General features: G+C 28.1%; 1 protein-coding gene across 1 annotated transcript; it reads right to left on the bottom strand.

Moving 5' to 3' along the window:
- Positions 1-5,159: 5,159 nt before the first annotated feature.
- On the bottom strand, positions 5,160-14,882 carry LOC136976701 (uncharacterized). Its single transcript, XM_067272066.1, has 18 exons — positions 14,613-14,882; positions 14,319-14,536; positions 14,040-14,245; positions 13,570-13,966; positions 13,356-13,484; positions 13,129-13,263; positions 12,866-13,049; positions 12,572-12,795; positions 12,318-12,495; positions 7,630-7,902; positions 7,339-7,556; positions 7,058-7,266; positions 6,577-6,973; positions 6,372-6,500; positions 6,160-6,288; positions 5,897-6,083; positions 5,602-5,825; positions 5,160-5,499 (listed from the first exon to the last, which is right to left on the bottom strand). The coding sequence occupies exons 1-18, from the start codon at positions 14,806-14,808 to the stop codon at positions 5,296-5,298; spliced, it is 3,837 nt and encodes a 1,278-aa protein (XP_067128167.1). The 5' UTR covers positions 14,809-14,882; the 3' UTR covers positions 5,160-5,295.
- Positions 14,883-27,918: the final 13,036 nt, after the last annotated feature.

The following is a 27,918-nucleotide window of genomic DNA, read 5'->3' as shown; positions in this document are numbered from 1 at the left end:
GATATATATAGTATTTAGATGTGTCTTTCTCTCAACAAAATTAACTATAAATTACACAAGATGCTTTATTTTGTTGTTATACCTAACTAGCACTGGTGAGTTAAATATCTCATTTACAATATTTAACTTATTTTTTTATATAATTACTCATATTTTTACTCAAGGCAGATCTACTTAGCTTCTTTTTTTAATAGCATTTTCACATATTTAGATTTATCTGTTTCAAGACTCACAAACCATTAATTTTCATATGCAAAATGACATTTATAATTAATCGATCACACTTTCGGTTTTCTCGCATCATTTCCCAGTTAATCGTCTTCAATTTTATTAATGTAAAAAATAATTAGGAGGAAGTATAATTTTCTCTCTAATTGCTCATAAGTTGTTCGGAAGCAGTTGAAACACTTTTAATGTTGATTGTCTTGCGCTCTTAACTGACTTGATAGCGACATTTTGTCGTAAAAATCGCCATCATCAACAATTTCCTAACCACTTAAGTTCACGCGTAAAAGTCATCGGATAGATTAGGGAATTATATTTAGATACCGACACGAAATAAATTGTTTTAAGTGTTAATTACTATATTGTAAGTTTATGTTTGACGTTACAAACCTGTTAGAGATAATTTTTACGATCGTAATAAGGATGAAAGGTATATTCAGATAGACATTCGATATTTTATGGCTTTCATTTTTTTTCTAAGTTAATTTTTATAGATGGTTCATATTACTTACTATCTGTTTTTATTTCGTATAAAAATGATAGTTTTGAACAAAGTTTTTATATATTTATTTAAGATTAAACTATCGTCGTTCTTGTCTCGTTATCTTAATTTTTCAACAGAGAAATGATCAGTAAACAGAAGAATTAAATAGATAGCATATACAGAAAGAAGGGGAAATAATTTGACTGAACTAATATATAAATGGAAGCAACAGGAAAACGTAGAATAGAAAGATCAAGAAAAAAGATTCCAGGAAACTCGAACGAAAATAAATCTCTGGTTGTATCGGATGAAAACATCTAATACGTGGAAGGAAAAAATGAAATATTAACTAAATCGGAGATTGATTGAGATTTGAAATCATTTTAAAAAGTCGAATATTGATAAATTTATATTTATTCTATACCATAGACGATTATACAGACAGATTATACGTACCAGGCTATGTTACCTATATTCCAGTGCAATGTTTTTGTTTACACCCTGTAAATTAATTTATGTATTGTGTTTTATTATTTAAATTTTTATTTTATAAGAAGAAAGAAAGTAGAAACGAAAACTTCAATCTGGTAAGTTGAAAGATAGGATTAAGAATATTCAGTTTAAAAATAAGATTTAATAAAAGAAAAAATGGTGAAGATTTAAAGAGAAGTTTAGCGAAGAGTTACTGAAGATGAATGAATGTAATTCTATGAAGATTGAAGAAATGGAAACGGACATAAAATAGAGGAAAAAAGAATAAGGGAGAAAACAGTTCAGGCAAGATAAAAAGGAAGATAAAAAGGAAAAATTCTATAAGATATAAACTAATTTTTTTTTCAGATTGAATATTTTAAAGATGTGATTTTATGTGTAAAAATGAAAATAATATTTGCACTCGTTTATACGTTTACACGAAAAAAAAAAAAACAAGACCGAAAGATCACAGAGATTTCTCTTAAGCTCTAAAAATAAAATTATACAATCAACAAAAATTTAATTAAAAAAAAGAAAACAAGGGTCATATGCACGTATATAAAAGAAAAAAGTTATGCTACTAGAGAGTTATTTCCAATGAACAACATTTATTAAGTTCCGAAAGTAATATTTGATTTAATGAATTTATTAGTTTCTAAAGGAATAATCCAACTTGTAATTGTAGCATATGCTGATAATAAAAACAAAATAAATATGAAGATAAAATACATAAATGCCGAGCATCAAGTTTTAATCATATTTTAATTTTAAAAAAGCACGTGAATTTTGGTCTAAACCGGAAATTGTATATAGGTATTCGGGACCTCGGTTCCTAAGCTTTCCGTATTTAGTATCGATTTTCATATATCTAAATGTATAGGTCTGCAATTTGAATTGCAATCAAATAATTCTGAAAATAATACACGTCCTGCATGTTCTGAAATTGAAACGTCCCAGTATCTTTCAAGAATAACTCATTTTGTCACAGATTTTATCCCCATGTACAGTACCTGTCAACCCTAGTCGTGTGCCATGTCTCGAGTGCGGTCGGACTTGATGATTTTACTCGTTATTTGCATTTACAATTTTTTAAAACTCATCTCTACCTATATAATTAAACTTATTTATGTTTTCAATCGCTTTCCCGGCTGCACTGTGTATATAACAGAGGAAAAGTTTTTTTTACATTATTTTGGTCTCAGGAGACTGAAAATGTATGGATGTTAGTATGCGTGTTTGTGTGGGGGTACAATTTTGTTTACCCGCTAAGCTTAAAACTTAATAACTCTTGTGCCTTTTCTTGAAAATTTCTGAAATTTTGCAGGGAGATTTGTATTAGGGCAATTGACGCTTTTAAATTTTGATGCTTAAAGGTCGAGGGGGTTATGTAGGGTTGTCAGATGTCCCGGTTTTTCCTGAATTGTCCCAGATTTTTTCCTATAGTCATCTAGCGACAGGAGATCTTTATTCTAAAAACTGTACCTACAATAAAGTATCTTTTTCCTCATTTTAAATGAATTTCTGTCACCAGCAGAGTAAAAATACACGTCCTGCATGTTCTGAAATTGAAACGTCCCAGTATCTTTCAAGAATAACTCATTTTGTCACAGATTTTATCCCCATGTACAGTACCTGTCAACCCTAGTCGTGTGCCATGTCTCGAGTGCGGTCGGACTTGATGATTTTACTCGTTATTTGCAATTACAATTTTTTAAAACTCATCTCTACCTATATAATTAAACTTATTTTATTAAGTTTAAAAAATATATAGATGTATTTACTGTCATATTACTGATATTTATTGTCATTTTATTTTTAAGTTAAATGTTTTTTTGTATTTTTAATAAAGAAAAGTATTTTGTCACTTATACAACATTTCCACTCACCTCTTCAATTAATATTGATATTTTGTTGCTTAATAAATTAGTTTAAGAAGCACACATAAGTAAATTAACAAATAAATAAATATACGAAATACAGTAGAGCATCGATTATCCGACTCAATTGGGGACTGAGGTTGGTCGGATAAGTGAAAAAACGGATAACCGAAAAGTGTGAAAAAATACATTATCAGTATAGTGTATTAGTATATTAGTATATCCCATGTAATAAGATATTAGTATATCGCTATTAACCTATTTCGCGTTGAATTTTCATCGATGTTAAGCCTAACAAAATTTAAAAAAAAAATAATAATCATCGTTAACTTATTTCTTTATTTTGCACAAAATAAATACAGAAATAAATAAAAAATAGAAAATTAAGCCTGGTTTTAAATACTGGCCTCCCTTTCATGGTCGAGCCAGTGTTTCCAGCTAAAACACGCAAAAATTTAACAAAAATAATATTAAAGTAGCCAAGACATAGCCAAATATTGTAGCGCCACATCAATAGCGGACATTTGAATTTGCCGACTGGAACGCGGTCTGTTAACCGATGTGACGGTTGATCGGGGGTCGGATAATCGATGCTCTACTGTATTATAATGGGTAGAATTGTCTATGTCAGTGCTCTGTGATCGTAGGTGCACAGAGTGTGTGAAATATAAATATCACTCACAGTCTACGAGTTTGCGAGTAAACGAGTGCACGTATTCCGTGAAATATCGCAACAAAGGTGTAAAAGTTGGAAGCTTGTTAGAATTCCTTCCGTCGGTAGCGGTAAACACGTAATAGGCAAATCATTACGTTTGAGTCAATATGTATTTATCATATTTACGTGTCCACCATAAACTCTATGCTTTTCCTTTTCTTGGAGGCATTGTGCCACGACACAATGGTTGCGGAGCTCTGTGAATACATAAAGTGAATATATGATGTAAATATATAATAAATCAAAATTCGTATTTACTATTAAAGGAAAAATCAGCAGTGGTTACTAATTTAGTAGATTTTATTAACGTTTTGGTTTAAAAATTTTATAGTATATTAAAGAATTAGCATATACACTATTAAATAATTCAATATTAATATTAAATTATATTACAAGAAAGTATCAATATTATTTCATCTATTATATGGTCATACATCAGAATATCATAATCATTTTGGAACTGATCTGAAGAAAGTATATCATTTAACAGGAGCAGTTCAAGTAACCATTAACGAAACTTATTTAAATAAAATTTAGGTAAAATGGATCATTACATTATAACCATTGATATTTTATTGATTATAGTGTCAATTAAATTTAATGGGAAATTAAATAGATTTTTTCTCGATCTTAAATATCTGTTATTTAATGGAAAATTGTCACATTTTCTACGGTTAATTCCCCATATATTACTCAATAAGTTTGTATTATTAATTATAAATTATATAAAATGTTTTAAGTGATTTTTAGTTTCTCACTTTAAATGTTTTACTTAATGTTTGATAAAATGTTTAGGGATAAATGTGTTGAATATAGGAATGAAATTACATCAGATATATTAAATTTTTAAAGTTAAAACTGTAAATAATACAGCGAATGATAGTCATTTCATTAATAACGTATTAATAAGCTACGTGCTAGAATCAGAAAGTGTATAATGAACACTAAAACTTAATAAGTAAGTAGACATTTTTATATTATCTGCTTTTATGTCTTGCAAATATTTTGATAACGAGAACTTTTTATAAATGTTAATTAAGCTATTAATATTTTAAAAACTACGTAAAGTAGCGAAAAAGGTTATTTCATATAATAAAACCTTAATACTCTATACAAATTTGAATTTAAATAAATTAATTTATAATTTTACATGTAATAAGTCTAATTAGAAAAATTGTTTAGCAGGATTTGCTATAAAAAGATAATTTAGTCCGAAATTTCTTCGTTTTTATTGAAGATAAATGGGATGAATAGAAGTCAATCTTTATGCAATTTGCTTTTTTAGTGTAATAAACCTTGTTTTAAAAATTAAATTAATATCGTAAAATCAAATCAAGTTTTTAAAATATTAATATATTATTAAAAATAAAAAAATACAAGAATATTTTGTAGTGTACGGTTTATTGAATTAAAGTCACTTATTACATAATTTGAATTTTATTTTCGCCAAATTTGAGAAATTAATATACAGCTTATCAGTCGAGTAACATTGTTGTTGCATGTGTCAGCTGGTTGAGAATTTAATGAACATGATCGTGTTCGACGTGTTGGATCCTGATATCAGTGAAGGACATATTAGGAGTGGCAAATTGACTTGGAGTACGTGCTTTAATAACTCTGTCGAAGGGGAAGCCCATAGCTTTCTTGTCTGGATACTTGGAATCTTTAGCACCACAATAGCTTACGGCATCTGAGCAAATGGCGTGGTCATTTATACCTCCAACCTGTATAAAATATCGAAAACGTGCATTAGATTAATTGAAATGTTCGGTAAATTTGCTTTAAATAATGCCACTAAATATTTGAAAGAAAATTAAAGTACTCACATTGTCTTTTTCGTAATCGGTAAGCATAACGAAGAGTTGGAACACCATACCACGTTCGTTACCACGTGGCAATAACATATGGGAGGGCCAACCGCAGCTACAGAATTCGGTGTTGTCCTCACTCACTCCTTTACCTTGGATCAATTCGTCGAATGTTGGTACGTGAGTGATAGTAACGCTGGAACTGGAAGCGTCTCTCGTAATGTGGCTTTTGCCGGGTGGCACTATTTAAAATGAATAAATATTTTACATATATTCTGCTTTCTTAAATGTATTTACTTAGAAATATACTTACATTCCTTGTGGAATTTATCCAATTCGATGTAAAGACCGCGTTGGTCGTTAAGAGTCATTCGGTTTCCGAGTTCATCGTATTTTGGTGCTAAAAAGATACGAACTGTTGCGTGCTTGACCGCACCTGTCTTGTTTTGGACGTCGATTGAATAGGTAAATGGTTCGTGGTCCAAGTGCTCAAATTGTACCTATGTTATGTATATTCATAATTTTCAAAATTACTTACGAATTCACTTTTAAGCCGTAATCTATTTAATAACTAACCTTTACGGATCCTTTAGTTTTAATTCCGTGAGAGAGCTGCAACTCGTCTTCTTTCATAGTGGTTGTGATTACATCGGGTACTTTAGCGTTAACGGTAACATGTTCTACAATAACACCAGGGAAATCAAGCTAAAACGATGTAAATAAAATTAATGTTTGTATAAGCCTAGTCTCTATTAAATATTAAAAATTATATTATAAAAGTAAATTACATCATGCTCATCGTACGATGGCAAATGTGCTTTGTATTCCTGGAACATGTTATCCATGAATCTGTGGAAACGATAGAAAATTGGATCACGGAGTGAAGTTGAAGTATCGCTCATCACACCTGGATTTTCCTGGGAATTACATTATCGTCATGTTATTTATTTATTTTTAATCTAAGACACGAATTCGTATTTTATTGAAACTTACTCTAAATCGGCCATCGGGATCGTGTACGCGGGCGAGAATAACGTGCCCCCAGTTATGCAGAGTACCATAATAACCTTTGTTTTTAGATTCGGCACTTGATTCTAAGAGAGAACCTAATATGTCAATACCGTGTTCTTCGTCGAGTGGAATTTCGTGACCGTGATCATCAATAACGTGACCGACGTGGATGGCATCGAGAACTCGTTCTCTCCAGCGGACCATTTCTTGAACATTAACGTCGGTTACGTCATGCATGGAAAGACCAGCTGGACGACTGGCATAGTTCAATCCACTGATCAATGATGTTAAATGAGGTGAATAACCTTCCAAAGTTTCGTCAAAGTTCTGGAATGGTATCATACGTCTAAGACCAGTCGACAATCGGTCACAGTCGTATCTGCAACACAATCGGAATTATGAATATTAAAGCAATAAGATGAACTAACTGAAATTTAAATACGTTCAGCTTATCTAACTATACCTGGCGCACATCTGTTGATGCATGTAATAGAAAAGTTCACCTTTTCTATCTTTGACTTTACCCATAACTTCTGGTTTCCAATTAGCTGGATAAACCAAATGCCAGTGCCAGTGATGGGCATTGACTTCGATGTCTTCTCTGAAGTATGCGAGATGGTATTCTGGGTCAAGAATATTACCCGTTTCTTGGATTTTTACGACTACGTCTTCCTGAGAAATAGACGAAAAATATTATGTTTTTAACCTACAAATGCAAAATATATCCCTTTCAATCTGGCTTACATCTCCCGCTCTTTTGCGATCGGCCTTCAGTGCTTGGTTGATGGTCTCAGCTGGTACGAATCTATCGGGGAAGATCTCTTGAATAGGTGGAACCGTTACACCTTTGCAGTCCTCTCTGTGCAGAATAGCCACAGAGACAGCGAAGACGAAGAGACCTTCGTTCACAACGTTACGGGCTTGTTCACAGAGGTGGATGAAATCGTCAAAGTCTTTAGCTTCTACAATGGCAATTTTAAAAATGTAAGAAATTTCAAGTTTAAAATATTTCAGAAGATATAAATAATTACTTACGGAAAAGAACTGTATAAAGACTTTCAGCCTCGGCTAAGTGATCGGTATGAAAGCAAGAGAAAAGTTTTCCTCGTTCGAGGTGTCCGACATCTTTCAGTCTATCATCTCTAGCATCTATTGGTAGCTGCTCTGTCGTAAGAGACGTAAGATGCTCGAACAGAGGCAAAATACGCTTCTGCTTGTCTTGCACTCCCATGACTTTGCCTGATGGTCCCGTAAGCGAAGTGAACGCAACTACCCAGCTACTGCGGCCTGACGCCCCCCAAACAACATCTCACGCTTTTATACTATGAGATATAAATATTTCCTGGAATTATTTTGATTATATTCTTAATTTATCTTAGTCTTCCGCGAATGGATAATTTAATAAAGAATCGCACCATACAGGAAGAGGTAGGGCGATTGCTATTCTCGACAATGTTCTATTCTTATTTTGATTTGTAGTCCGAAATTAAAGTGAACTGGAGAAGCTTCTGTTACGTATTGTAAAATATGCTTTGAAGATAGAGGTACGGAATGTTGAATTGGATCAATATTTACAGTACAGGTGTTTCTGCTAAGAATGAATAGGGGCAAACATAGATTACCTATGGCAAATAATTTTAGTGTGGCAATTTTCTAGTCGTTGTTCATCGGGTCTTTAATTATTTTTCGGATAGTTTTAGATTTTATTAATCATGAGTGCGAGTGTTAACTCATTCAGTATAATTTTAATAGTATTATAAACTATCTCTTAATTATTTTCGTAATTAGGAATTTACTAATTAATAAATTTATTGCAAATCAATAATATATTTGTATATTTTCTTCATCGATGATTTAATGTTTCAATGCGATATCTATTACAGAATTTAATGCTAATTTCTTTCTTTTTGTAAGTCTTTACCACACAACTTCTTTCTTTTTTTAAAAAAATATCTTCATTATATTATAATTTAAAACATTTATTTTTAAAATAAAAGAAAATATTAAAATTTAATCTTAATAATTACTAACATCTAAATGACTATTGACTAAACATCTATTTAATTATTAAAAAGTGTTTTTATTTATTTTTATTTTTTATTAATAAATTAAAATATATCATAATTTTAATAACGTATCAATTATAATCTATCGAATAAAGTTTGATCTTATCAATCTTTGAGATTCTATTATCCAAAGCATAATAGAATCTCAAATGTCAACACTACATTCAGCATTCTGTTTAGTCCAGATAAGCCAGTTGTCTACGCATTTTACTCATCAGTAATGGCTTATTTGAACATAAATCCATGTTACCCAGTTCTTATTCTAATTAGCCTATCTGTTCTTTTCACTATTTTCAGTTCAGAACTGGCAGTATGTTCTCATAGGCAGAGATGATTAATCATCCCATAGAGAACTAAATACAAGTCACATAGCTATTTCGAAAATCTTAGCTCAGCTATCATAAACAATAACATGAATTTCCTATCTAAGAATAACTCTTATTAAAAAAATAAATTATAGTTTCCATATTATCGAGTCTATTATAAGTTATGCTGATGGTTCTTAACGTTTTCTATTGTTGGAAAATTTAGGATTTAAGGTTATCTCACGTGTATTTTAGCTTAACTTTAGATACACCTTAAGCGAGTGAGATAGAAAATTTATCTACGTCCATTCATCAAAATAGAAACATTTAGATCTACGTTAGGGATTTATAAAAGAAAAATTATATAATTTTACATTTTTATTAATATTTTATTTTAAAATGAGACCCGGTTTTCGATGTAAAAGACGAAAAAGATTTAAAAAACTCAATTTATTATTAGAAAAGGTGTGTCGCTTTCCGGGTGAAGAACCACCGAGTTTGATCAACAGCAAAGGTAAAAATAATTAAGAGAGCTCACATTAAATCAGTATAAAGATCTAAAATAGGTTTTAAAATATTAAATGTAGAAAAATCACGTAGAAATGTGTAAAGGTATCTATTAAAATAATCTAATACATTTTGATAAGAAGAACATTTAATAATTAATACATACAATATAAACAATTATTCATAGAATTATATGTTTTCATTAGTTACTTTACTACAGAAAATTTATAAAATACTTTAAGCTTATTCTAAAACAGACTCAGAAGTGCTAAAAATTTGTAAAAGTACGTCAACAAGTCATTATTTCTCATGCAAAACTGTAAACAATAAAAAAACTTACTATCAAACTTACTATATATGAATGTATAAAATATACAATATTTATATTATTTCTTATTATAGATTATTAATTAATTACTTGTCAAAAGTCCAAACGTATAAACATTTATAAATAAATAAAGATTTCCGTTTTTCTTTTTTGGTATGGTGTTTCTTATTCAGGAAATGTTATCATTTAACTGCTTTGTCACATTCAGATAATCCTTCCTTTCATCTTTAGAATAGTTATTGTCATAAAACTGATAGACGTTATAACTAGATGTGTATATATATATAGCTGTTATTATAACAAATGTATGCATTATATGCTTAAATGGCGTGAATATACTTTATCAAGAATAATTATATTTAATTATTTAGCTTGCATTATAACTGAGTCTTGAGCAATTGCGGTTTCAGAATTAAAATCGATTCTATATAAATTAAGTGATATTATTTGTCAAATACTAATAAAATGATATTTATATGTAATATGTAATCTTCTCCAGAAAAAATCCTGCTTTTATTCTGATTATTATTATTAAATTTCTAATAATCGTACATTGAAATTACCTGCAAGGCTAATATAATCATTTTACACACTAGAGATAATGATTTTACAGCAAAGTTTAATTCCTCTGTATCTGTAATATAAATTCCATAAGTTATGTACAAAGAGTACATTAATCTCCATTTATTCACTAAAGATTAATTATCCGACATTAATAAAAGCCACGTGATAATTAGCGGTGTACGCTGATAATCCAGATTAATGATAGGATTAAATCTCAAGATTAATGTTATTTATCAGTAATGTTTTAATGATTAAAGTAACTTTTAAATCAACTTTAATTAAAATGTGTACAAATTTACAATGTATATAATTGAATATTTTACACGTTGCATTTTTTAAAAATAATTTCTATATTCTTTAACCGAGATTACATTTTAAAAATTAAAAATTCATATAAGATCTTTCTTTAATTGTAAATAAAATAAAACCTATCTATCCTTTCAGAATATCTTTTAAATCATATTTTACTATAGAGTAATAACCTTTTCTAAAATAATTTTATTCGTATTTATAAATTTAATCTCCTCTTCATAAATTACATTTTATAAATATATAAATACTTTTTTCTTCATAAAAATATAATAATCTTCAATAGAAACAAATGTATTTATTTTTATTTTTTTTGTTATCTACTTCAAATAAAAATACACAGAAACGAATTTATTTATAACAATATATTTAAAACTAAGCAAAAGTCACTTTAATTTGTCTTGTATGAAAGAAGAACAGCATCATATTTGCAAGAGAAACAAGAAAATTGGCAAAATTCCCAGAGAGAAATAGCAGAGTGACTACTTATTGATTGATGGAGATAGAGTCTGCACAATCATTTTGTCGTTTAATGCCTTAATTGAATAATTGCTTGGTAATTTTAGGATAGAAACACGTTAGAATGATTAGATTGAACCCCAGAAAGATATCTAACGACATTCTTCAAATAATTTTAAAAAAATAATAATAAAAAAGAGTTTCATCTATTTAATTTTTTATCTTTCTGGTTTTGAATTATGTAAGTTCTGTTTTGTGTTAAACTGGATTATTTTCAATGTTATCAATTCGAGCTGGCTAAATTTATATTCAATGATAGTTCCCCCCTTTTTTAATATAGTTTTCATTTCGTTTCATCTTATTAGGCTTAGAATACTTCGGAACAATAATAAAAAAATATTAAATAAAATTTGGATATATAACAGATCAACTGATAAAAGCTTCTTCTAAATATTCTTTCTGTCAGATTCTATATCTCGAGAGCTGTTTATTATACAAAATACAGTTTAAATATTGCTTTAATCTTTAGAGAATTGCGGTAAATTATTATTATTTTCTATTTTTAAAATGAGAGTAATATAAAAATTTAAGCTTCTGTCTTTAGTGATTCGTCTTTACTTATATATACAGTATTTATTGGCAATTAAAAAGTAACTTATCTGCCAAAGGTATGCACTCAACGTACAAATAAATGGCATCGATGCAAAATAATAAGAATATATTTTAAATAATATAAATATTCGAGAGAAATTTAAAAAGTTTAAGAATATAATTAATTATTAAAGTGCCACCGTTTTCACGTCGCCATGCAACAACAACGTTAATAATTATTGAATGAAGAAAAATATTTCTAGGATTTCTAAACATGTTTTCCTGTCTTTTTTTCCTCTTCTAAAACAAAATGACATCTGATATTGAAAACGCGAATAATTTATGAAGAAAGACAATATTGTTAAAAATGTGGAAAGAATATCGGATGAGAAAATTCTGTTCCGTACATTAACGAAAAGATAATAATCAGATAAGATGTTTAAAGATCAGTATTTTTTATTTTTAAAATAGAATTTTTACAGTTGTTTTTCTTCGGCAAAATATTAAGAATTAATCTGAGTAGAATCTGAAATTATTATTATTTTTTTCTGGTGGAAAGTTGGAGCAGTTGCATTTCTGTTAATATCAGAGTTTAACCATCGAATTTGATTTCAACTTCGGTGAGGTGAATGTTGGGAGTGAGGAACTCTTGTAAGTTTCTTGCATCGATGGGTCGATCAAATGGGAATCCCATAGGTCTCTTATCGGGATAGAGAGCATCCTTAGCACCACAGTAACTTACTGCATCCATGCAGTGACCGCCAAGACCGACCTGTGAACAGATAAATGATCAATTTTCATTGTCACGATAAAAATTTGAAGAGTAATTTATTTATTTGTTCGCTTACCAGATCTTCGTTTCCATCGGTTAACATAACGAAAAGGTCGAAGATCATTCCTCTGTGATTACCACGTGGGATGAGCATGTGTTCTGGCCATCCGCAGCTGCAGAATTCAGTTGCAGTTTCGCTGACTCCTTCTCCCTTCTTCAGTTGATCAAATGTATGCAATTCGGAAACCGTGACGCTAGATTCGATTGCATTTCTAGAGATTTTGTTCTTGCCGGGGGTTACTGAACAAATGTATTTGTTTATAGAGAACATATACAAACAAGACGAGAATTAAAACTACGATTTACTTACGGGGGACGAAGAATTTATCTAATTCGATACACAAACGACGTTGTTCGTTGATATCGAGTACGTTGCCCAATTCATCGAATTTTGGACCTAAGAATATACGAACTGCAGCCTTTGTGGCTTTGCCAGTATTATTAACTTCAATAGTGTAGGAGAATGGTTCGTGATCTAAATGATGGTATTTAACCTAAGAAATAAGATTTTATTTAATTATCACATATTTAAATAATTTTATTAATTAAATTTAATTTTGAATAAGGGCTCACCTTAACACTGTGATCACTGGCGAATTGAATACCGTGAGATAATTCTAATTCCTCTTCTTTCATGAAAGTATGGACGACATTCTTTGTCTTAGCATTTACTGTTACTTCAGTAACTTCGACACCTGGAAAATCAAGCTAAAAACAAAAAGAATTCTAAATATAGTTTTGTATTTCATTATTATTAGTTAAAAAACTGGCTCAAATGATTTGTAACGGATCAATCTTACTTGTTCCCTAGAATATGTTGGTAAAGTTGCTTTATAGTCTTGGAAAATGTTGTCAACAAATCTATGCCAACGGTAGAAAATTGGATCACGAAGTGAAGTCGAAGTATCACTCATCACACCTGGATTTTCCTATAAAAGTTTTGTTGTAAATTTTACAGTGAATAATTTTGAACCGTTTTATTTTAAATTATTTCAAACTGTTGCATATTCTTACGTTAAATCTGCCATCGGGATCGTGGATTCTTGCCATTAATACGTGGCCCCAGTTGTGGAGACTGCCATAGAATTCGGGATTTCTGGATTCGGCACTAGATTCGATAATATCACCCAAAATGTCAGCACCATGAGCTTCATCCAAAGGTATTTCTTCGTCTTCGGAAGTATGGATGTGTCCCAAATGGATAGCATCCAAAATTCTTTCTCTCCAACGTTCCATATCTTGTACATCGACATCTTTTAAATCTCTTAAACTGAAACCACGTGGACGGCTTCCGTATTGTAAACCACTGATCAATGAAGTAAGATGTGGTGCGTAACCTTCTAATTTCTCATCAAAGTTGTGGAATGGGATCATACGATTCAAACCATTGGAAAGACGCTCGCAATCGTATCTAAAAATATATAAATCTTAAAAACTGTTTACAAGTCTATTATTTTAAGTCATTTAAATAAAAAAATACATACCGAGCACACATTTGTTGATGCATATAGTAGAAAAGTTCCCCTTTTCTGTCTTTGCTTTTTTTCATCACACCTTCTTTCCATGTTGCTGGATAGACAATGTGCCAGTGCCAATGGTGAGCGTTGGTACCGATGTCTTCACGGAAATAAGCTAATTTGTATTCAGGATCCAGGATATTACCAGTTTCCTCGTATTCTACTACGACATCCTAAAAATTCACATCGTTTAATGTTTTTCTGTCTATTTTTTTTCTTTGTTATAAATATTTTCGAACCACTTACGCTGTTTGGATTATTGTTAGCTTCCTTGATGGCAAGATTTACAGTTTCAGCTGGTACGAACCTATCTGGGAAAACTTCTTGGATGGGTGGCACAGTCACACCCTTGCAGTCATCGCGGTGGAGAAGCGCCACAGATACAGCATACACAAAAAGACCTTCGTTTACGAAGCTATGTGCTTGCTTGGCGAGCAGAAAGAAGTCGTCAAAGTCCTTAGCATCTGATGCACCAAATTAAATTTCATTAAGGCCATCATATCATAATAATCGATTTAGTTTGGAAATTTATATACTTACGGTAAAGGATTTCGTACAGCTTGGTGGCCTCATCTAAGTGTTTAATATGGAAACAAGAAAACAATGATCCACGCTTCAATATTCCAATACCTGAAAGTCTGGGATCTCTATCTTCTGGAGCTAATTGGTGTTCTACTTGTGCTGTCAAATGCTCGAAGAGAGACAGAATACGCTGTTGTTTCTCTTTGACGGACATTTTCGTCGACCTTTTCAGAGTGTGGACGTACTCTGCACCCAGATAACTGCTAGGGATGTGGTACACCCTCCGATAAAGCCCTTATATATATATACCAGTGTTACCGAGGAGTGCCCTTCGTAGAATTATTTGTTTTCTATCCGTGACATTTTTAAAACTACACGCTCTAATTATAGATGGCTGCCAGGATGTGCACAGCATTAACAGAAATTATAAGCGCATATAAATTAATTTATCTTTTTGCGTTTTACAAGAAATTTATGCCAAAATGTAAACTTTTAAAAGAAATAAATAAATAATCGTTATGAAAACATAAACTAATCGTCTATCGATCGACTTCCGAGGAACAAATTTATAATAAAGGTAAAAAAAAAAAAAAATTTAAAAACACAATTAAACTCGTAAAAAGTAGTATATTTTATTATATATAAAAGGTGGAAAAGTATTTAAAAAAATCATACTTTTTGATAATTTATTATTCGATAACCGTATGAGTTATTCTTAGTTCATTGATAGCAAACAGGAAGGCTAAATTAATAAGATCTATTGATATCTCGTTCTAAAAATAAAGGTTTCAGAAGAATAAAATATACTATAATAACAGTTCTTCTTTATTAAATATATTGGTGACTAAGTTAAAGTTGTTTCTTCATTCGATCCATTTATTTCGAGTATTGAATTGGTTGTCTGCGAGATGGCAGACTGGAGTCTGTAATGAAAGAAATTACTGGTCTTGTCCTGATAGTGTCGATATTAATTTTGTTTACTGGCATCGCTTGGATGATTAATATTTTTACTTAAACCGTTATAAATTGATTTAGGCATATAGAAACCATAATCTTTAATATTATTATTGTAAAGTTTTCTAAGAATTTTTCCATAACAGTCGAGGATTTCTTTTAAAAAAACATATATAGTAAAATTAGTAATTTTAATTCAAGAAAAAAAAATGTTTTGCTAATTAGCATTAGATAGATTCAGAAAATTTTATTTAATTTTTAAAAAATTTATCGTAAAGTTCTTCTAATTAAAGAAATATAGACAATAACAGGATTAAAGTAAAAGAATCTCGATTATGTATTAGATTAGTAGGTCCTATACGTTTTAATCAATACATAAAAATTAGTTTATAATATAATAAATTTAATTCGACTGTAAACGTTATATTAAACAAGTATAAATATTGTATATATAATAGGAGACGAGTAATAAGAAAATTGTTTCGATTTCAGTATATTTTTATATTTATCCATAGAAAGTTACATTGATAAGTAAAGATGTAGACTAAGCAATCTGATTTATAAATATCTTTTTTATATTAAATCCACATGCAATGCGAGAAGCGGCGAATTGGGCAAATTCCCTATACACCAACAACAACATTGTCGGCAAGAAGGACCGAAGATAAAATCTTCAAGCGACTTTCACAAGATAGCTTATAGACTTGACTACTTTGAAATTCTTTACGGTTTTTTTTTTGCCCAGAATTTAATATCTTTCCAAGTACTTTTAAATCTGAAGCGAGTGTTGCATTTCCTTTTCCTATTAAGGCGTTTACGATTTTAAAAAATCTTTGTATCATAGCGCCATCTGTTAGGATTTTTAATTAAAATTAACAACACTAAAAAAAAATAATAAATAAAATAAAATATATTTACGTACTGTACATATATTTAAAGATTAATAAGGAAAAATATAATTAATTTCCGTGCAAATTAATAATATCCAGTTTGATGTAATAACGTTACCACATGATTTACAACGGTGTAATTGCCATTAATATCGATTGTCACGGTTTTGGAATTTACTAATTAATCAGATTATAGCTTAGCTGCGATACAGACTCATTTAAAAAATATATATATATATATATATTTAGGGGAATTTAAGCGTATAGGCCCAGTGTTTAATTAAAAAATTACGAATTTTAAAAGAGTTTCTTTCTCTAACGTGAATATCGAATCAATGTTTAAAGAAGATATAAATATTTAAACGCGGAAAATTATTTCTTTCATCGTGTCGAAATTACTCGAATGCGATCGAGGTAAAGGTACAGTACAACTCATAAATAAACCTAAAACGAATGAATCTATATAAACAAATAAGATTTCTTTCTACGCATAAATTATGACGCCATTTTTTAAAATTCTTATAGCGAATATTCGAATGTAAAACGGATGTATTTTAACAAGAAAATTAAATAGCTTTATGTAGTTAATTCGTGTTTTAATTAAGAGACAATAGAGCATAACAATCAAAGACAGTAAATTAATGGTAAATAACGTTTGCCTTTCCCAGTTAATAATTCGACTGAAGTTAAAGTTTTAAGCATTATTAACCGTCGCGTGATTAATTAAACGAATACTCTTGAATAATATAAAGTTAAAACTCATTAAAAATTCAACTATGATAATTTCAATTGGATATTAGTAAGTAGAATGTTAACGATTCTAGTTTCATAACGACATTTTTCTGTATAAACTGGGAATTTTATAAAAAATATTATCACTCTAAAACACTCGGAGAAACGATTATTAAGAAAAATAAATTCAAATCGTACAGGTTAATTCCATTTATTTTTGATTTACTAGCATAAATGGCCCTGTAGAGAATAATCCTAACGCTGCTACAAAATTGTCGAGCCATCTTTATGATAGATCAATGAATCATGGAAGAGAAAAGCAATAGAAATGATAGATGAAACCCACTTAGAAACAGATCTGTGGAAAATTATACAAATAAGAATATTACGAAATTTCTAGTATAATAATTTATAGCGAAATTTAAAATTATTTTAATTTTTAAAAACATTGAAAATGTTGTTATGAGTTATGGCTAATGAATTCGCATTCTGTAAAGTCGTGAAATATTAATAACTTGGAAAGTATTTTTGCTTTTTCTTTTCTTTTGAAGCGGTTTCATAGTTTATATAAAGTTAGAAAACAAATAAGATTATGAAATCTGAAGCCAATTTAATGTCTTCTTCACAGTCAAAAATATCATTATAATCAGAACATCTGTAGTTTAAAAATGATCGAATGGATGAATTTATAATATAAAAACGTATGGTACCATCTACAGTTACATTGACTTCACGAAAATATAATTACGGGATGCAATTTTGAGACGGAACGTCATATTTTATAATGTAAAATATCCACCATTTTTTTTTTCTTAAATAAAAAATGAAAATAATTGAAGGCCATTTATTTTTAAGATAATAAATAAGATAAAAGAGTAATATTTTCCTCTAATTTTCACGAAGTTTGTACTCGTATATTTAAATGAATCAATCACTTTTCAGAATCACCAGGTTTATGAATCGTTAAAATTATTATTATTACAGTCGAATCCGCGTAAGTCGTCACCCGGATAACACGACACTCGTCGGTACGTAGTCAGTTTTCTGTGGTCCCGGCCGACTTACATGGCAATAATGTTATTAATGTTAAAAAACTCGGTTTACTCGACATAATTTAACTCGTCACCACTGGATAAATCAACATACTTTTTCTGTTTCACACTTTTTAGAATTTCGATGAGTCGACTCCCTCTCTGGAAAATGTGTTCACAAAACACAGCTTATTGTACAGTACAGTGTGAACACATTTTTCAAAGGGGGAGTCGACTCATCGGAATTCTAAAAAGTGTGAAACAGAAAAAGTATGTTGATTTATCCAGTGGTGACGAGTTAAATTATGTCGAGTAAACCGAGTTTTTAACATTAATAACATTAATGCCTATGTAAGTTAGCCGGGACCACAGAAAACTGACTACGTACCGACGAGTGTCGTGTTATCCGGGTGACGACTTACGCGGACTCGACTGTATTATTATTATTATTATTATTTGTGGAATCTCCCAAAAATCAGCCAACTTAAATGATTTAAAAATGAAAAGGTTATTTAACTCTATAAATCGATCGTGAATGCATCTTAAAAACAGGGGAAAAAATTCGTACTTTGTATAAATATTTAAAAACTTCTTCTACCAAAATTATGCTTTTTAAATAAAATTCTAGTAGAAAGAATTGAAAGAAATTTAAGAAAACAAACAAAAAAAAAAAAAAAATTGTTTACTAATTATAAAAAGCTATTTTTAATGTATTTATATTACATAATCGGCCGATCGATATTTGAAAATAGGAAGCCGCTTCTATTTCCATAAATTTATTATTTGACTATTTATAATGCATTAAGCATGCATAAAAATGTTTTATTAAGTTATCTTTAAGATATTATGACATATATTAGTAGAAAACAGGAAAAATTAAAGGAGATAAAGGGTGTATCCTGGTTTATATAATCTCCAGAGGGTTTTAAGTCGAAACCAATTAAAGGCGGATGCTTGTTCAGGAAATTACCTTCGAATGGACAGGTGATTTATTTTTTTAGTTTTTCCATAATGTTGTCCATATTTCTCTGTTTCCGATGCTACTTCCTATTGTTTTTACTGAATTATTTTTATGTTATCGATTCGTCTGCTACCAGATAAATTATAAATTGAGCATTTAACTCGAAATATATATAAAAACAAATTTATATTTTGAGTAATAATATATCTTAAAAATTATAAATTTTACCCGATTATACTATTTTTAACTTAATTCTTTATAGTGTGATCTCAATTAACCAATGATTGACACGACTTAATTTTAAATTTTCTAAATGGCTTTGTCATAAGTGTCGAAACTTCGAAAATCGATCGTCGACGTGATAATTTATCTGAAATAAGTTGTTAAGTATATTAAAATATATTTATATATAAAGGTTTTTATAATATTAAGCTATCAATTATCTTAAAATTAACTTAAATGTGGAGTTAATTGATAAGTTACGCTTCATGTAAATCTATTTTAGAGTAGAATGAGTAATTTTAATTAAAATAAATGATAAAAAATATGTATACATTTCAGTTCTCGAATAAAATTTCGATGTTTAAACTATAAATGTTTTAAATTATTGTTAAAAATTTTAGTAATATGATTCCTCTAAGTGTTTCGAACCATGAAGTCTGTATCACGTAACTCGCTAATGGCTGAATACTCTATAGTACTAATACTTTCAAGAAACGTGTTCTATGGAAGAAAAAATAAACTTTTATCCTCTAAAGAACAAGCCACAGTCTTTATCTATCAATAAACAAAATCTCTTACTATTTTTATTTCTTTGTTAAATTATTCAGTTTGGTATGAATATTTTTACGAATTTATACTTATTTTACACGTATATTTGGATTATATTCATAGTTCACTGCATTTTTTTTTAGTTAAAAATTTAGAAATAAGTAAGTTTTATGATAAAATATTAAAATTATGGTTTCAGGAAAATAATAATAAAGATTTTTTTTCTTTCTTTTTTTTTTTTTGTATATTTCTTGTTAGGCTACGATGGAAGAAAGACACCAGCAAATTTATTTGACCAAATAACACATTCTAGAGAAAAATGGGATAATTCTTCTCGAAAGTTGTTGATGTTATAACATAAATCTTGCTTTATATGCAAATAAAACATAATTCTAATGTAAAGCACTAAAAATAAACATTACAGCATGAAAGACATTTATATATTTTACTTATAAAATGTCCTTATTTATTGTTTATAGGGCTTATACAAGTAAAATAAATCATTAATTATTTTTTGAACGATATAAATTTACATGTAACGACTTTAGTTTCCTATATATATATATATATATATATATTTTAAAATGGTAAATATAAAACATCCCATGTTAATAAATCTGCTTAAAGTTGAATATTTTTCCACTAAAAAGAAGAGAAAGATAAGAAAAATAGCAAAATGATAGAACCTATAGTTATTGATTTTAGACTAATACCGATTTACAGTATTAATAATATACTGTATCAATTATTATGCTAATGATATTGAAAATTTAGAGAATAATTTAAGGTGCACGAAAGTTAAACATTTCAATTTTATGAATAAATGATTTGATAAATTCGAAAGAGGTGCTCATAAATAGAGAAGTAGTCGCTATTTTTGATAATTCGTTTCATGATCTTTACAAGAATTAATTAGAAATAAAATATTTAAGTAGCAGGAAAATCAATATATAAGATGCAAGTAAATTAATCGATATTTTTTCTTATAAAACTTTAAGAATATTCTATTACGAAATCATAAAGCTAGATTGCTCGAAATGACGATTTTTATATGAATAAAAATGAATTTTTTCTAGGTAAAAATATCTATTTTTAGACGAATAAAATTAAGAGAATAATTTCGAATAAAATATATATATATATTTTTTTCAAGTACTCTGTAATGAAATTTAATAAAGAGAATAGAAAATTCAAAATGTATAAAGATTGAATTTTAATTATGAGCCCGGAGCAAGAGTATAATTTGTAAAAGTTTTTTACTATTATATGGCAAATCATGCTTCAAAATCATTCATTATTCAAGAGGAAACGAAACTTTTCTTCATGAGAAACGTTTCCTAATTTGAGACTGTGCGAAAACGAATGAATAAATAATTGAAACTTTGAAAAGAGAATACAAAAATGCTTCTTTAATTATTTAAAACATCAAACTGTTTTAAAATCGTCAACAAAAGCTGTTAGAATCGGGAATTGTACGTATAAAAATTTCATATTTAATTTACTCTACTCTCTTATTTGACATTATACTAAAGCAATACACTGTACTGTACATTTTTATTCATTAACAAGATGGTTGATTAACTAGATATAAAAACATTGTAATATGTTCAAGAAGAATTCTGAAAAGATTCTTAATGAACTGAAGTGAGTTAATTAAGTAATTACAATTATTCTTTTGGACAATCGTCAGAAAAATTGAGAATCAATGCGAAGAAATTAATGACCGTACAGAAGGAAATAACGTTTTATCGATAACGTAAGAGAGTTCTATTTAGGTGCATTGTTTACGATACTCTGTTGTAATGTGATGGGATGTACAGAACAATTTTACGAGGGTGGATGTGGCAAGTTAAGACAATTTTAGAGGATTATATTGTTATCGGTAGCCATGTAAAACGTCGTTAAAATTAAATGCGTTTGCCTGATCTGCTGAGTTATTCGGAATGTATATTTAAATTTTATTATTCAAATTTCTTAGAATATGCAAAAATATTTAATAATATTTTTATTACGACAGATTAACTTTTCCATTACAGCATAAAAATTCATATTTTTATATCTCTTAGTGAGAGTGGCGAAACTGGAAAATTAATTTCTTGCATGCATAAAGTCGCAAGCCTTGTTTATTTTGTTAAATATAAATAAATGGAAACAAAGTGGAAGAACATGGACGAAATGGAAAAATATTATTAAATTAATTCGGTTTTGTTACAGTTATATATTTTTGGCTTAATAAAATATTTAATCTCTACAAAGTCTTATGTTGCGGGAATTGAAAAGATTAGGGAAGCTCTCGAAGTAAATTACTTCAGCTAACAACCAAATTCCAACTTTCCATTAAACTCTTAAGAAGAGCATTTACTTTCATCACATAAATTAAAATTAGTTTTAAAATTTGAAAATTTTTCCATAATAATTTTACCTTTAACGATAATGGCCTAAAACAGCAATTTTAACCAATCTTTTGATAAAATGTTAAGTACTTCTGGAAGGTCATTAATTATTGTAAATTGATACTCGATCCTTTGAATAATCGACGAAATTCTTACAGTTTCTTCATCAAATAAATGAACTGCAATTCAAATACTGTACTTTAATTTCCTGTCATTTTTTTTTTATTGATAAGAAGGAAAGATATCGTAAATTGTTACTCCTGAAAAATTAACTTCATTAACATTATCGTATCCTTCAAGAGATATAAATAAACGAGAGTGTATTGTAAGCTTAATTAAATGTATCCCTGGATATTCGCTTTCTTATTCACATATTATTTTTCTTCGCTTTTTAAATGAAATTCTTTCTTATTAACTATTGAAAAAAGGAGAAAATTCCCGAGACGAAAGAGTCACTTCATTATAATTAATATTAAATGGATTCATTTTTAAATGGTTAATTTTTATAATATAAACTTATAAAACTACATTTTTACTAAACATAAAACGATAAAAGAATTTTTAGGATGTAGTTTACAATTACAATAAATAATGCTGTATATAAATATATTTTTATATTTGTTTCTATTGAAAAAATATATATATATATTTTTTCACATATTTTCTCTTAAAAATAAATTATTATTAAAATATTTCTCTGTATATTTTGCACTGTTAGACTATATATTAAGTCAGAGAATAAGTCAATTAAAAGAATTCTAGACTTGTAAGGACGGAGACTCGACAGTTGTTTAAAGAAATAAAATAATGTTAAATATTAAATTTTATTATTATTTTTGTCTTAATATATATATATATTGATTATTCATTTAGATTATTTATCGCGGATACAGTAGATAGGCCTAATTCGTAATTTAATAAGGCGATATAAAATGTTCGATTCCTGATTTTTCTCCGTATTTCAATGAAGTGGAATTGTGTAAACTACTCGAATTTTCATTATTTTCACAGGAGAATCGGTTAAATTGATATTTTAAAAATAAAGTAGACGAGTAGCTTTAATTGAGTTTATTTATATTTACGTTTACGTAGAATGACATTCGAAAATTAAAAATTTACTGATAGGAATGAATATTTTCAGTTGATTTAATTATATCTGTTGGCTTTTTATTTATCAAATTAAGCGATTCTTCTCGTTTTATTTCATTTATACGAGAAATTGGTACTTTCATTTGGCATTTTAAAGGTTATTACATTTATCAAATTTTCCATTATAGAACGTAATATTTTCACTATATTTATGAAATATCGATTAAGATTTATCACTATTATAATTTGACACGTTCTATGAAGCATTTCAAATGACATTCCTTCTCACTTTTGTTATTTTAATGCAAAAACCTTGAAATGCAAATGAAGAGAAACCATTAAAAATGGTATATTTTCATTTGCTTGAACGTATAAAATTATTATAAAGAAGCCACGAATCTTTCAGTTAAAATAAACCTAAATTAGCATTCTACAAGTGTAATCAAATTATAACTATCAATAATATAAGTCTAATATAATTTAAAAAATAAGTAAATAAAATGGAATCTATAAATACGAAGTGTTTATTCACTCGCTAATGAACTTCTATCCAATTTATTTAAATTTTATAGACAATTGTAAGACAGAAACTCTTATTTATAGCACAGTTAACTTGTAAATCTGTTAATCTCATGTGGTAAATGAAAACTCTTTTATTCGACTATAAAGTTTCCAGATAAACAAGCGAAGTACCATTTACAATTAACTGGTAAATTACAATGCTAATTACAATATCCATAATGGAATTATTAGCAGTTGAAAAATTCTATTTATTAATTTGTGTTAGATACGGCGTTACAGTGTTTAACTTTATATAAAGAGGCACGCTTGGAATTTCAGTCTTGTGAAAAGCTTTACTTGACTAACGAGCTTAAACATAAATAATTCTTTAACAAACTAGAATCATTAGGTACAACGAAAAGTTCTTTAAAGCAATGAAAAATCTAATACCGAACTTTAGATGAGCTTAGAAAAACCTCTACTTGACACATCATTACATAAATTAATACTATTACCTGCTTTTTTTCCTGTCTGTTTTCACTAGATATCGTGCTTACACAGGGAATTTATTATTGTTATATTTTTTCGAATTCTGTAAAAACTTTTCTTCTTAATAATAATAATAATAATAAAAGACATTTTTACTTTTAACAATGTGCTAATTTATATTTCAATTCCTCCACAAAATTTTAAAAAATATTAATACATTTAAACGATTCTGACAAATATATTAATAATATTAATATTTCGAAAATTGTATTAAATGAAATTATAACTTTTAAACAAATTATTACAGTAATAACTACAGTTAAATTCGAAATTTTGATATATATGTATATATCCTCTTAAATAATGTTATTAATTAATTATAAATAAAAAAATTTAATAAACTGTTATGATAATTATAATTTACGTTTATATAACGGATCAGAAATGCTTAATCCTATACTCCAAAGGAATTAATATAGCTATTATTTCCATGAAATGTTATTATAACAACAATAATGATATTCAAAATCCTTCTTAATTGCATAAATCTTTTATACAACGTTATAAAATATATTTATTCAGAAATGATTAAGTAACTACTACTAATGAAAATAAACATTATTTAAATTTAAATGTTAAAAAAACAATTTTTTTTATCCCTCACAGTTTTGTTAACAAGTGAAATATTTTAAATATAATTGTTCATTATATACTTAAGTGGAATAAACTTTAAATGTTCATTCTTCAAAGTGAAATTGAAGTTTTCAATTCCCAGAGCGATCACGTTTTTCTTTACTATTGTCTAAGTTGGAATGAAGTACTATTAGAGGATTAAAGACGACAAAATAGTGGGATTTCTACGTATTGGGACAGATGTAATTACCTCTTAACTCGATGGTCGAAGAGAGAGAAAAATTTCGAAATTTTTTAAAAAAAGAAAATTTATTTTGACGTATCTAAATGGCTTCGGTTAAATTTTTAACCATTTTAATAAGAACACTTGTTTATCACGTTATTGATTTTTCTATTCTTAATTATTCGTTGCAGATAAATGCTAACACATGTGATTTAGAAGACAATTTAATGCTATAAATGTATCAAAAATTACTTTTATATATTTTTCTATTAATTCCGTCATTAAACTTATTTTTGTTTGCTTAAATTGCAGAATAAATGTATTTAAATGAAGTTCTGAGAAAATTATTGCATCGTTTATTGTAAGTGTGTGGCAACAATGTTCGCTTTGCTTTTTCAAATTCGCTTAACTATGTGCAAAGATAAATGATAACACGTTCAGACCATTCCTTTTATTTTTTATTTAAATTTTTAAAAGTTTATGTATCGTATTAATCGCTTAACAAAACTAATTTCGTTCTTAAAAAGATTGCAATATTTGATAATAGAAATTTCTGTTTATTCCGAAGTAGAATAATCTAATTCTATTGTTTATCGAGCAATAATTTTTAAATTATTAAATTAAATGTTTCAGAAAACAACAGGTTGTGTTTACTCGAATCCAAACTTCATTAATATTTTCGAACCTGTTTATTCTACAATCCACTCTCCTGTTAATATTTTTAGAAACTAACAACTGTATTATTGAATTATTTATAAATTTAAAAGATTGATTGCAATTCATTCAGAAAGGACACTAAATGATTTTTTGCACAATAAAAATTTTTAAATTGTGTTCTTCTTCTCTTATAAGCTTGACGTTGAATGATCACTTTTTATTCAGAGAAACCGTGAAAGAAAATTGCCTTTTTCTTTATTTATTTTTTTCATAATGTCCTAATCAATATACGTACAAAATAAAATCATGCATTGTATCTTTTCTAAAAATTTAAAACTCTATAGTAATTTGTGACAGCCCGTTGAATTTCTAGAATAGTAACAGAATAGAGTGAATCATTCTTGACACGTAACTTATTTAAAACGTTAAAATAATATTAATATTTATTTAAAAGTTATAACAAACTCGATCAATAAACTATATTAAACCGGTTGGGAAGATATCGAACATTTTCTTCTTGAGAAACTCCATATGGTTACTAAACAAAATATCTTAAAATCCAGAACTTCTTTGATTTGTTTTCCTATTAACAAACTCTTTTCTGTTGTAGCAGAATTCTGTTTTGATAATCAAATACAGCATTTACGCTACTTTTTTTTTTCTAAGACAGAAAAGAAGTTTTGATCCGAACACAAGAAAGCGTTAATTTAATTAAAGTTGTGGAGTGCCATTCCTTATTTTTCTACGTATCGTCTAAATTCAATTGTCTCTCTCTCCCTCTCTCTCTCTCTCTCTTTCTCTACTCGGAATATAAAATTCGATATAAGATAAAGTAATATAAAAATATTCTTCGACTTATGTCTCTTCTTTATTATTTAGTAATATGATGGGTGCGGTCGGAAAACTTGACATTGGTAAAGTTATTGCAATTTCAAACTGTGAATGTTCTATAAAAAGACAAAGACATCCTCTGCAAGGGATAAATATCATAATGGTAGAGATAATAGTTTGATTTTAACGTTTATTTACACACGAATAAATATCATTAAATGATTTTAGAGCAGAGACTTTTCTTTCTTATATACAATTCATTTCAAAAACGTAATGTTTTAGTAATTATAAAAGAAAAAAAAACAATAGAGAAGAAAGAAAAGAGCTAGAAGGAGAGCTTTTTCATGCTTTATAAATATTAAAAAATTTCTTATATTTTATAAATTCAGTAATCTATCTGAAAAATAACTTATATATTTTATAATACTGTAATGATCATTCTTGTTTCAAGTTCCCATTTGTTATAATTAAACTTATACGTCTTAACAGAAATTTCTATACTTCATAAAGTCTTCTTATCTATGCGATTAAAATCTGCAGTATATAAGGTTATATTCCTATGCAGAGTGGCAATATTGTATAGGCTTTAATCGACCTACAGAATAGACTAAATTTGTAAAAATCATACATAAAATACGTAACAATTTTATCTACACATTTACAATAATTGCCTAATAATACTGTGGATTAATTTACTATAAAAAAGTTACTAAAATTTACTCCTCTTTCAAGACGTCAAATAAAAAATTTTATCGTATAAGTTTATTAAAGGTTCACAGATAGGTTACTGCACTCAATACTAATTCGTATTTAATACTTAATTATTCTTCATGATTAATTCTTAATTTAATTAAGACTTAATTCTCTTTCTACTGATTAATACATTGGCTTAATTTTATTCCTAAAGATCAACACATTATTAGTTTTACTATAGTTACAACCTATACATAATTATTTTCCTTTGTTATTTATCTATGAGAGAAATGCTTATACATCAATAGAAAGTTAACATATTAATGAATTTATTTTGCAAAAAATAAACTTCTAAATAACCTTGAATCTCTAGTATTAGAACTATTGAAAATATTTGTTTAATTTCTTTATTCTGTTCTGAACTATTAAACAATATCTCAGAATGAGTAAAGTTTAAGAAACAAAATTTGGCACAG

This window comes from Centruroides vittatus, unplaced genomic scaffold (genome assembly GCF_030686945.1).
Source record: "Centruroides vittatus isolate TY-2023 unplaced genomic scaffold, ASM3068694v2 contig_417, whole genome shotgun sequence".
NCBI classification, from domain to species: domain Eukaryota; kingdom Metazoa; phylum Arthropoda; class Arachnida; order Scorpiones; family Buthidae; genus Centruroides; species Centruroides vittatus.
The sequence above is the reverse complement of the archived record's forward strand: the minus strand, read 5'-3'. Positions and strand labels throughout refer to the sequence as shown.